Source organism: Chaetura pelagica, unplaced genomic scaffold (genome assembly GCF_000747805.2).
Source record: "Chaetura pelagica isolate M959 unplaced genomic scaffold, ChaPel_1.0 scaffold609, whole genome shotgun sequence".
Classification (NCBI taxonomy): Eukaryota; Metazoa; Chordata; class Aves; order Apodiformes; family Apodidae; genus Chaetura; species Chaetura pelagica.
Genome location: NW_009954502.1, coordinates 7,089 through 19,706, shown reverse-complemented (window position 1 = coordinate 19,706; position 12,618 = coordinate 7,089). Strand labels below are relative to the sequence as shown.

Genomic DNA, 12,618 nt, shown 5'->3' with positions numbered 1-12,618 from the left:
GCCCCTGAACCCAGGGCAGGGGGGGGTCTGGGGTCCTGGCGGCTCCCAGGACCTCTGCATCCATCCCAGGGCCCCCCCATCCATCCCAGGACCCCCATGTCCATCCCAGGACTCCTCCTTCTATCCCAGGACCCCATGTCCATCCCAGGACTCCCCCATCCACCCCAGGACCCTCACATCCATCCCAGGACTCCTCTGTCCATCCCAGGACCCCCCTATCCACCCCAGGACCTCCATGTTCATCCCAGGATCTCCCAGGACCCCCTGCCCATCCTAGGGCCCCCTGTCCCTCCCAGGACTCCCCCATCCACCCCAGGACCTCCATGTTCATCCCAGGACCTCCCAGGACCCCCTGCCCATCCTAGGGCCCCCTGTCCCTCCCAGGACTCCCCCATCCACCCCAGGACCTCCATGTTCATCCCAGGACCTCCCAGGACCCCCTGCCCATCCTAGGGCCCCCTGTCCCTCCCAGGACTCCCCCATCCACCCCAGGACCTCCATGTTCATCCCAGGACCTCCCAGGACCCCCTGCCCATCCTAGGGCCCCCTGTCCCTCCCAGGACTCCCCCATCCACCCCAGGACCTCCATGTTCATCCCAGGACCTCCCAGGACCCCCTGCCCATCCTAGGGCCCCCTGTCCCTCCCAGGACTCCCCCATCCACCCCAGGACCTCCATGTTCATCCCAGGACCTCCCAGGACCCCCTGCCCATCCTAGGGCCCCCTGTCCCTCCCAGGACTCCCCCATCCACCCCAGGACCTCCATGTTCATCCCAGGACCTCCCAGGACCCCCTGCCCATCCTAGGGCCCCCTGTCCCTCCCAGGACTCCCCCATCCACCCCAGGACCTCCATGTTCATCCCAGGACCTCCCAGGACCCCCTGCCCATCCTAGGGCCCCCTGTCCCTCCCAGGACTCCCCCATCCACCCCAGGACCTCCATGTTCATCCCAGGACCTCCCAGGACCCCCTGCCCATCCTAGGGCCCCCTGTCCCTCCCAGGACTCCCCCATCCACCCCAGGACCTCCATGTTCATCCCAGGACCTCCCAGGACCCCCTGCCCATCCTAGGGCCCCCTGTCCCTCCCAGGACTCCCCCATCCACCCCAGGACCTCCATGTTCATCCCAGGACCTCCCAGGACCCCCTGCCCATCCTAGGGCCCCCTGTCCCTCCCAGGACTCCCCCATCCACCCCAGGACCTCCATGTTCATCCCAGGACCTCCCAGGACCCCCTGCCCATCCTAGGGCCCCCTGTCCCTCCCAGGACTCCCCCATCCACCCCAGGACCTCCATGTTCATCCCAGGACCTCCCAGGACCCCCTGCCCATCCTAGGGCCCCCTGTCCCTCCCAGGACTCCCCCATCCACCCCAGGACCTCCATGTTCATCCCAGGACCTCCCAGGACCCCCTGCCCATCCTAGGGCCCCCTGTCCCTCCCAGGACTCCCCCATCCACCCCAGGACCTCCATGTTCATCCCAGGACCTCCCAGGACCCCCTGCCCATCCTAGGGCCCCCTGTCCCTCCCAGGACTCCCCCATCCACCCCAGGACCTCCATGTTCATCCCAGGACCTCCCAGGACCCCCTGCCCATCCTAGGGCCCCCTGTCCCTCCCAGGACTCCCCCATCCACCCCAGGACCTCCATGTTCATCCCAGGACCTCCCAGGACCCCCTGCCCATCCTAGGGCCCCCTGTCCCTCCCAGGACTCCCCCATCCACCCCAGGACCTCCATGTTCATCCCAGGACCTCCCAGGACCCCCTGCCCATCCTAGGGCCCCCTGTCCCTCCCAGGACTCCCCCATCCACCCCAGGACCTCCATGTTCATCCCAGGACCTCCCAGGACCCCCTGCCCATCCTAGGGCCCCCTGTCCCTCCCAGGACTCCCCCATCCACCCCAGGACCTCCATGTTCATCCCAGGACCTCCCAGGACCCCCTGCCCATCCTAGGGCCCCCTGTCCCTCCCAGGACTCCCCCATCCACCCCAGGACCTCCATGTTCATCCCAGGACCTCCCAGGACCCCCTGCCCATCCTAGGGCCCCCTGTCCCTCCCAGGACTCCCCCATCCACCCCAGGACCTCCATGTTCATCCCAGGACCTCCCAGGACCCCCTGCCCATCCTAGGGCCCCCTGTCCCTCCCAGGACTCCCCCATCCACCCCAGGACCTCCATGTTCATCCCAGGACCTCCCAGGACCCCCTGCCCATCCTAGGGCCCCCTGTCCCTCCCAGGACTCCCCCATCCACCCCAGGACCTCCATGTTCATCCCAGGACCTCCCAGGACCCCCTGCCCATCCTAGGGCCCCCTGTCCCTCCCAGGACTCCCCCATCCACCCCAGGACCTCCATGTTCATCCCAGGACCTCCCAGGACCCCCTGCCCATCCTAGGGCCCCCTGTCCCTCCCAGGACTCCCCCATCCACCCCAGGACCTCCATGTTCATCCCAGGACCTCCCAGGACCCCCTGCCCATCCTAGGGCCCCCTGTCCCTCCCAGGACTCCCCCATCCACCCCAGGACCTCCATGTTCATCCCAGGACCTCCCAGGACCCCCTGCCCATCCTAGGGCCCCCTGTCCCTCCCAGGACTCCCCCATCCACCCCAGGACCTCCATGTTCATCCCAGGACCTCCCAGGACCCCCTGCCCATCCTAGGGCCCCCTGTCCCTCCCAGGACTCCCCCATCCACCCCAGGACCTCCATGTTCATCCCAGGACCTCCCAGGACCCCCTGCCCATCCTAGGGCCCCCTGTCCCTCCCAGGACTCCCCCATCCACCCCAGGACCTCCATGTTCATCCCAGGACCTCCCAGGACCCCCTGCCCATCCTAGGGCCCCCTGTCCCTCCCAGGACTCCCCCATCCACCCCAGGACCTCCATGTTCATCCCAGGACCTCCCAGGACCCCCTGCCCATCCTAGGGCCCCCTGTCCCTCCCAGGACTCCCCCATCCACCCCAGGACCTCCATGTTCATCCCAGGACCTCCCAGGACCCCCTGCCCATCCTAGGGCCCCCTGTCCCTCCCAGGACTCCCCCATCCACCCCAGGACCTCCATGTTCATCCCAGGACCTCCCAGGACCCCCTGCCCATCCTAGGCCCCCCTGTCCCTCTCAGGACTCCCCCTTCTATCCTAGGACCCTCCCATCCATCTCAGGCCCCCCATGTCCATCCTAGAATCTCCAGGACCCCCTGTCTGTCCCAGGACCCCCCACATCCATCCCAGGCCCCCCCTGTCCATCCCAGGATCTCCCAGGACCCCCTGTCTGTCCCAGGACCCCCGTCTCCCTCCTGAGTGTGTCCAGGCCAGCCAAGATGAGGCCAAGAGGTGATTCCTTGGGACCTGGACCCAACTTGGGCAGCCCCAACCTCACCCTTTCCTAGGACCTTTTACCCTAAAGGACCCTTGAAATGAAGGAGCTCTTGGATGGAGAAGGAAAGGGTCAAACCAGATGTTTGCCAGATGTTTCTGGGTGGGTCCACCGATGTCTTGGGGTGGGACTTGGCCCAGTGGGTTGGTCTGGCTGGAGAAACCTCAGCTCCAGTGGAAAAGTTGACCCTGGTCTGGTTTTCCCTGCTCTGGCAGGGAGGAGCATCCCGCTGGGAAACTCATTTCCCCCAGCCTGTGTCCTCCAGGAGCTCAGAGCAGAAGGTCCAGCCCCACCAGCAGTTCCCACGGAGCTGCCAAAGCCTCATGATGTCCCGAGGAGGAGGGAAAACCTGGAGAACACCCTGGAAAAGGGGAAAGAGCCCAGGGGGGTGAGGAGAGGAGGATGAGGACAGGAAGGGATGGGGATGAAGCTCCATCTTGGGCCATCCCCAGGGTTCTTGACTCACCATCCTCCTGCAAAACCCCTCTGAGTGGGGTCAGGGGCTTTGGTGGCAGCTGGTGATGTTGTCCTGGGCTCTGGAGCTGCTCCCATCCCTGCACAGGGTGAGGCTGGGCAAGGAGAGGCAGGGATGTCCCCAGGAGCTCAGAGGCTTTTGGTGGCCACAGGGAGGTTGGGGTGGGGAAAAGAGGTGGTGGGAGGGTGGGAAGGACTCCCAGGGAGGGGTGGTGGAGGAATCCATGACCCCAGGAGGAGGTGATGGGATCCTTGACCCCAGGGAAAGGTGATGGATCCAGGAGTCCAGGAGGAGGTGATGGGATCCCTGACCCCAGGTAGAGGTGATGGGATCCAGGAGGTGAGGGAGAGGTGATGGATCCATGAGTCCAGGAGGAGGTGATGAAGGGATCCCTGACCCCAGGAGGAGGTGATGGAGGGATCCCTGACCCCAGATAGAGGTGATGGAGGGATCCCTGACCCCAGGAGGAGGTGATGGAGGGATCCCTGACCCCAGGGAGAGGTGATGGAGGGATCCCTGACCCCAGGGAGGGGTGATGGAGGGATCCCTGACCCCAGGAGGAGGTGATGAAGGGATCCCTGACCCCAGGAGGAGGTGATGGAGGGATCTCTGACCCCAGGGAGGGGTGATGGAGGGATCCTTGACCCCAGGAGGAGGTGATGGAGGGATCCCTGACCCCAGGGAGGGGTGCAGATTGGGAAGGCAGCAGCTTCTGGAAGCTGTGGCTGAGAGAGAGAGGAACAAACACCCTCCTTGCTGACCATGGAGCTGCTGCTCCTCACCAAGCCCACAAGGCACAAGGATCAACGTCCAATGGTGAGGAGCAAGAAGAGGTGGGTTCCACCTCCCACCCCCTCCATGGTGGGCACCCAGCCCCCTCACCTGCTCCATCTCCTGCTCTCCAAGGCAGGAGGATCATCCACGGTGAGGAGCAGGTCTCCACAAAAGGTGGGCTCCCTCTCCCACCCCCCCTTGGAGGAGCAAGAAGGATGCACGGGGGCTCTGGTTGCCCATCCCACGTCCACCCCACCGAGGTGGGCTCCTCAACCCACCCCCAGGGCTTGAGGCAGAGCTGGGGAAGGGTTGGCTTGTTCTTGAGCTGCCTGAGGGACTCAAAGAGCTGCCCCAGCCCAGGGTGACACAGGGATGTCCCACAAGGACAGAGCTGCTCTCCAGGAGGACATGTCAGCAGGGTCACCAGCCAGGAAATGACTGAAGGGTGAGAAAGAAGCCAAACCTGGTCCTTATGACACCAAACCTGCTCTGCTCATCCAGGTGACACACCCGGGGGGAGGGGGTGAGGCTGCTGGAACCTGCTGAGTCAGCAGGACCGAGTGCAGGAGGTGCCTGCTCTGCTGGGGGAGGGGGGGAGGTTGGAACCACCTCCCCTTGGCTCTGGTGGGGTTTGAAGCTCCATCACCACCTGCCCAGGTGGAATCATCCCCTCCATGGTGGGGAGAACCTTTCCTGGACCTGCTGGTGGAAGGATGAGGAGGGCAAGGTTGGTAGCCACCGTGGCCACCAGCCAAGGGCTGTTGGCAGGAGCTCCAGGAGCTCCAGGAGCCTCTGGCCGGGGTGTTTTCTCCAGCATCACATCAGGCTGTTGATAGAAGCACCAGAAATCTCCGGGCAGGATGAGTTCCCAGCTTTCCCACCAGCCCTTCCCCAAGGACTGGGTCCCCCTCCGGGTCTGTCGCCCTGGCAAGGAGGTGGAGAAGTGGCTGGGTGGAAATTCGGGGGGGGCTTTTGGGCAAGGTTTGTGGTGGGGCTTCCTGAGGAACCACATCACCCGGTGAGGAGAAGCCACAAACCTGGGGTGGCTCCTCAAGGTGCTGTTGGTTCCCTGCCTTGTTTTCCAGGGAAGGACAACCCAGCCTGGTGGGTGGGTTGAGGTCACCCCTGGAAGGACCACGGGAGATGTGTGGAAGAGCTGAACTTCCACAACACCCTCAGGGTTTCTTGTCCATGGACAGTGGGAAGTTGGACACCAACCTGTCCCAGCCTGGTCATTCCCATGTCTTTGGGTGTCCTGGTCAGCACATCCAACACCTTCCAGGGCTGGGAAGGGATGGGACACAGGTCCCCAACAAGGCTGTGGGAGCAGGAAAAGCTGTTTCTCCTGCTGGATCCACCCAAACAAACACTCAACATCTGGGAACATCTTCCAGTGGGATGCACTGAGCTGAGCCTGGTGTGGGAAGGAGCTGGTGACCACACCAGGCATGGGCTCCTCCTCAGTCCTCCAAGCTCCTCCTCGGTCTTCCCTGGGACTGTGGAGGTTCCCTGGAGAAGGGAAAGCCCCACACAGGGTGGGATGGACCAGCTCTAGGCTTGGACCAGCTCTGGGTTTGCCCCAGGAGTGAGACCACTTTGGGATAACCCACCAAAACCACCTCCTGAGCATCCCTGGGGTTTGAGGTCACGTCTTGGGGTTCCCTTGGGCTGCTGGAGGACCTGGAGGCTTCAACCCCAGCTGTGCCATCAGGGGGGACACGACTCCAGCTGAGGGAGGAGGCACCAGGACCTTCAATCCACCGGGGAGCAGGGAGTTGCCCCCAGTTCACACCAGTTGGAGATGGAAGGACTGAGCTGTGGCCTTGATCTCACGTCTCCAATCGACCTGCTGGGCTCCAGGTGGGTGAAGACCACCCTGAGAAACCTCCCTCCTGCTCCTCAACCTCTCCAGGGGTCACGCAGGGAAGGAGTGGAGCAATTCTGGGATACTGGATTTACCAGCTCTCCTCCCACTCCGGGAAGCCTGTAATTAAGCCGGGCACTTAATGAGTTTTGGCTCAGTTTGGGCACAGCCTGAGGTCCCATCAAGCTCCTCCCACCCCTCCCTGCTCCCAGGGGACCCACATATAGGAGGAAGCTCCAGGGAGGACAGTCACTCCCAACCTTCTCCTCGGGATGCTCCAGAATTCCCACCCTGCCTTCTGCTGGAGGATGAAGACCTGGATCCTCCTCGTGGGAGCAGGAATAGTCCTGGGAGGTGTCTCTGGCAGTGAGTGATGGAGCTTTGGCAGGGGGACCAGGCCAGGTCTGGGATCCCATGGGAAGGGGATGGAGCCTGGACTTGGCAGAGGGACCAGACCAGGTCTGGGATCCCATGGGAAGGGGATCGAGCCTGGACTTGGCAGAGGGACCAGACCAGGTCTGGGATCCCATGGGAAGGGGATCGAGCCTGGACTTGGCAGAGGGACCAGACCAGGTCTGGGATCCCATGGGAAGGGGATCGAGCCTGGACTTGGCAGAGGGACCAGACCAGGTCTGGGATCCCATGGGAAGGGGATCGAGCCTGGACTTGGCAGAGGGACCAGACCAGGTCTGGGATCCCATGGGAAGGGGATCGAGCCTGGACTTGGCAGAGGGACCAGACCAGGTCTGGGATCCCATGGGAAGGGGATCGAGCCTGGACTTGGCAGAGGGACCAGACCAGGTCTGGGATCCCATGGGAAGGGGATCGAGCCTGGACTTGGCAGAGGGACCAGACCAGGTCTGGGATCCCATGGGAAGGGGATCGAGCCTGGACTTGGCAGAGGGACCAGACCAGGTCTGGGATCCCATGGGAAGGGGATCGAGCCTGGACTTGGCAGAGGGACCAGACCAGGTCTGGGATCCCATGGGAAGGGGATCGAGCCTGGACTTGGCAGAGGGACCAGACCAGGTCTGGGATCCCATGGGAAGGGGATCGAGCCTGGACTTGGCAGAGGGACCAGACCAGGTCTGGGATCCCATGGGAAGGGGATCGAGCCTGGACTTGGCAGAGGGACCAGACCAGTCCTGGGATCCCATGGCTGGAATTCCAGGTGCTGGAAGCAGAGGGTGAGGTGGGACCTGGTGGGTACTGGAGCAGCTGGTTGGTTCCTGGGGAGGTTGGAGGGAAGGGTGAGGGATGTGCTGGTGCTGGAGGGTCTCATCCAGCTGTGGTGTCAGGAGGGTGGTCCAAGGGCTCCATCCTTCTCTTGGAGAGGATCAGGCTCCCCCTGCTCTTCAGCCTTGCCCACCAGTTGCTTCCTGGTGCTCTCACCACCCCAGCCCACCTTCCTCTGGCTCCTCCACCTTCCCACACCCCAGGAGGACCAAGGGAAACCTCCTCCCAGCCCCTTCTCCACCATCTCCCAGCGGTTCCTGGAGGAACCGACCAGACCCTGTGGAAAAAAAAAAAGATCCCACCATGAACTTGGGTCTTTTGCCCTCCAGACTCTGCAGTTCCTACCTAGAGGCCACCGGTTGGAAGGAGAACAAAGAGCAGCTCAGCAGTGACTCGTGGCCACCAGGTTTTGGCTCCTGGCTTGGCCAGGATCCTACGTGTGACTCGGTGCCACGTCCTTGCCCAAAAATGTCACCTGGGTGCAAGAGGGGGAGTTTCATCACCCCTGAGCTGGGCCAGATGTTCCACCAGCAGTGGATTTCCCCCCTCCCAGGACTGAAGGAGCTTGGCCAGGCTAGAAGAAGACCTTCTGCTTCTACAAACCCACCTGCCCCAGGCAGGAGGTTTTGCCACCGTCTCGTGCGAAGAGATTCCAGCTTGGAGGAAGAACTGGATTTACTGGGAAGCTGGGCAGCTTCACTGGGTTGTGTCGTGGTCTGTCCTTGGCACCTGGTCGGGCTGGGAGCATCACCCTGATGGACCTGTTGGAGCTGTGACACCTTCTCCACGCCACAACCTCAGCTCAGCAGGGCTGGGAGGTTTTGCCTGATGATCTCCTGGGTGACTTGGTCTGGGGCTGTGGGTGGTTTTGAGGGCCAGGAAGAGGTTCCAGCCCCTGCCTCGTTGGCCACAGCTTTGCCAGCCCTTCCAGCAGCCTCTTGATGTGACCATCATGAGTGGCCAACTGCTCTGTGGATGTTGGGGCTCCTGCTGGTGACGGGAGGAGCGAGGACCAGGAAGAAAATCTTCCCCAGGAGGGTGGGGAGAGCCCTGTGCCTGGTCCTGTGGGAATGGGGGGTGCTGAGCTGGCTCCAGGGGCTCCCCAGGGGCTCCAAAGGCTCCCCAAGGGCTCCAAGGGCTCCAGAAGGGCTCCCCAAGAGCTCCAAGGGCTCCCCAAGAGCTCCCCAAGTCTCCATGGGCTCCCCAAGGCTCCAAGGGCTTCCCAAGTCTCCAAGGGCTCCCCAAGAGCTCCCCAAGTCTCCATGGGCTCCCCAAGGCTCCAAGGGCTTCCCAAGTCTCCAAGAGCTCCCTAAGGTCTCCAAGGGCTCCCCAAGTCTCCAAAAGCTCCCTAAGGGCTCCAAGGACTCCCCAAGTCTCCAAGGGCTCCAGAAGGGCTTCCCAAGTCTCCAAGGGCTCCCCAAGAGCTCCCCAAGGCTCCAAAGTCTCCAGAAGGGCTCCCCAAGTCTCCAAGGGCTCCCCAGGGCTCCAAGGGCTCCGGAAGATCTCCACAAGTCTCCAAGGTCTCCCCAAGGGCTCCAGAAGAGCTCCCCAAGGCTCTAAGGGCCCCACAAGGGCTCCCCAATGCTCCAAGGGCTCTGCAAGTCTCCAAGGGCTCCAGAAGGGCTTCCCAAGTCTCCAAGGGTTCCCCAAGGTCTCCAAGGGCTCCCCAAGTCTCCAAGAACACCCTAAGGGCTCCAAGGACTCCACAAGTCTCCAAGGGCTCCAGAAGGGCTCCAAGGGCTCCCCAAGTCTCCAAGAGCTCCCTAAGGTCTCCAAGGGCTCCCCAAGTCTCCAAAAGCTCCCTAAGGGCTCCAAGGACTCCCCAAGTCTCCAAGGGCTCCAGAAGGGCTCCCCAAAGCTCCAAGGTCCCCACAGGGCTCCCAGCCCTTCTGACTCACCTGCCACCCAGTGCAGGGCTCTGCTGTGACACGTTCCAGCACCACGTGTCCCGCGGTGACTGGTGTGTGGGCAGGTCCTGCCCTGCCCAGTCCCCCTGGGAACGCTGCTGGGAAATGAGCCTGGGTCCAGGATTCAGGCTGACTGGTCCCAGCTGCTGCTCTGGGAGCCAGAGGGATCCCATGCTGGAGACAGGGATCTCAGCTGCCAACCCCACCAGAGCTCCGACCTGCGTGGACTGGTGGAACTGGAGTGTCTGGACACCAGGAGGATCCTCCACCACCCAAACCATGGCTGCCCCTTCCCTCTGCAGCCCCTTCCCAGCTCTCCCTGCATCAGCACGAGCCAAGGTGGGACTCAGGTAGCACCAAGGAACATCTCAAGGAGCTCCAGGAACATCTCAAGTGACTCCCTCCTGTAAAGAGCAGGAGGATCTGCAGGAAAGGACCTGGTGGGGAGGAGCAGAGTGACCTTGCAGTGTGGTCAACCAGCCCAGGGCTGGGTGGGGTGAAGAGGTCCCATGGACCTTGATGATGTGATTCTGAGAAGCAGAAATAATTGGGGTGAGGTGCCAGGCAACCAAGGAAGCGACCTGGGCATGGAGAGGAGCCAACAGCCCTGGTTCTGGGAGGTCATTCCCACCCTGGATTCCCCCAGGGCACGTTTCACCTGCTGGAGTTCAAGGCAGGTGACTCATGTCGGGTGATTGCAGGTTTGCACAGGAGAACAACACCCATTTGCCTCCAGGAATCCCTTTATGGGAAGCCCAGCTTGGTCAGGACCTTCTCAGGAGGTCCTTGGAGGTGGTCACCTTCCCAGCTGGAGCTAAGGGATGTTGGGAAAGCCATTCCCAAGCTGCTTGTTGTCCCATTCCCCCTGTCAGGAGCTGCTGGGCAGCGCAGGGGACACTTCCCTCAGCACCAAGTGTTGGCCTCTTCTCCCAGGTGGATGAGAGGGAACAGCCTCAGGTTGTGCCAGGGAAGGTTTAGGTTGGATCTTGAGAACCATTGGTCCGTGGGAAGGGTTGTCAGGTTGTGCCAGGGAAGGTTTAGGTTGGATCTTGAGAACCATTGGTCCGTGGGAAGGGTTGTCAGGTTGTGCCAGGGAAGGTTTAGGTTGGATCTTGGGAACCATTGGTCCATGGAAGGGTTGTCAGGCTGCCCAGGGCAGTGGTGGAATCACCATCCCTGGAGGGGCTCAAAACAACCTCCAGACGTGGCACTTCAGGACGTGGTGGGGTCGGGTTGATGGTTGGACTTGGTGGTCTCAGGGGTCTTCTCCAACCTCAGTGATTCCATGAAGTCTCTGGGCTGTCTCTTAGTACAAACCCAACGTCCTGGTCCCCTTCAGCCTTTGCTTGATGGTCAGTGACCATTGTCCTCCTGCCACGTGGTCCTCACTCCGTTCCAAGCCCACCTGGAGCTGCTGCAGATGCTCCACGTTCATGTCCCAATTCGTGGGGCAAGGGAAGGAGCTCCTGGTTTTCCCAGCACTGCAGAAGGAGCCCCCTTGGTGGGGCTGCAAAACGAGGTGTCAGGAACGTTCCCGAGGAGGTGGTGGGGCTTGGGGAGCTCCTGCTCATCCTGCCCTCCAAGGGGGGGACTCAGAAGGAGCCGTAAATGGTGGGGAAAACCAGGAACGTGTTCCCTGGTGTGAAGTGGCCCTGGCAGGGTGGACACCCGTGGCCAAAGAGCAAGGAGCTGCATCCTGAGGACCCGACCAGCCTCAAAAAAGCCACCTCCAAGGATCCCAAGGAGCTCCAGGGCAGGAACTTGATCCTTCAGGTTCTCCCAGCCAGGAAACGTGGGCAGAAGGAACCGACGCTCCCGAGCTGGTCACAGGGTGGTTGGGGCAGGGATGGTGGGTCCCTCCCGAAGGACCAGGCTGTGGTTTTTCTCTCTCCCCAAGACCTGTACACGGCCCCAGAGTCCTGTGAGGGACGTTGTGAGGAGCCCTACGGCCCCGAGGACTCGTGTCACTGCCACCCCGAGTGCCGCCGCTACCGCAACTGCTGCCGCGACTACGACTGGCACTGCCACCCCGGTGAGGACCACCGAGGAGCTTGGGGGGGTCTTCTCTGCCCCCTCCCCAGGCTGCCACAGCCCTGCTGGGGTTGGTGGGACACGTGTGGGTCCGTCTCCCTCATCTCCTTTTCCCTCTGGGCTCCGTGCAGGTGGAGGATGGAGCGAGGAGGCGCCGGGTGCCAGGGGTGAGTAGCTCTGAGGAGCCACCAGACACCCCCCCCCCCCATATGTGGGTCTCAGGTGCCACCCACGGCTCCTGGGGGGTCGATGGCATCGGGGGGTGGGTGATGGAGAAGAGGGTGAGCCCAGGAGATGGGGCTGGTGCTTCCCAGCCCAGCTGGTGCTGCTGGAAAAGCTCCTCTCGTCCCCAGACAAGAATCACTGGGGGTTGGGACCCTCTTGTCACCCCTTCCCCGGCCCTCAGAGTGTCCCAGGGTGGTGACATTGGCCCCACGTCACCCTGACATCCCTGGGGTGCCTGGAGCCCATTCCCACCAACCTCCTGCCTCTGCTCCCAGGGGGATTCTCCAGGAGCCAAGATGCCATCACGGACCAGGAGCTCCTGGACATCTCGGAGCAGCTTTACCAGCTGGACCACAACAAAGCCCAGCCCAGCGATGTCACCATCAACCCCCAGCACTGGGCTGGCCCTGAGGAGACAGGGGACCAGGAGGACCATTCCCCACAGCCGTGAGTGGGCACCAACACCCTGGGAGGGGTTGGCCAAGGGCCACCCCAGAGCAGAGACCAGCCAGGACTTTTGGGGAGGGACTTTTGACGAGGGTTTGTAGTGAGGGGACAAGGGGGGGATGGATCAAAGCTGGAATTGGGGAGATTCAGATCAGACATGAGGAAGAAATTCTTCAGGGTGAGGGTGGGGAGACCCTGGGACAGGTTGCCCAGGGAAGCTGTGGCTGCCCCATCCCTGGGGGTGTTGAAGGGCAGGTTGGATGGGGCTTGGAGCAGCCTGGGCTGGTGGGAGG

General features: G+C 62.6%; 1 protein-coding gene across 1 annotated transcript in view; it reads left to right on the top strand.

Annotated features, from left to right (window-relative positions):
* Window positions 1-11,519: 11,519 nt before the first annotated feature.
* Window positions 11,520-12,618, top strand: part of ENDOU (endonuclease, polyU-specific) — a gene marked incomplete at both ends in the record, with an annotated part of 4,946 nt that continues 3,847 nt past the window's right edge. Inside the window, 2 exons of the mRNA XM_010004631.1 lie at window positions 11,520-11,654; window positions 12,154-12,325. Of these exons, the coding sequence (XP_010002933.1) occupies window positions 11,520-11,654; window positions 12,154-12,325 (307 nt within the window). The remainder of the gene's footprint in view (window positions 11,655-12,153; window positions 12,326-12,618) is intronic.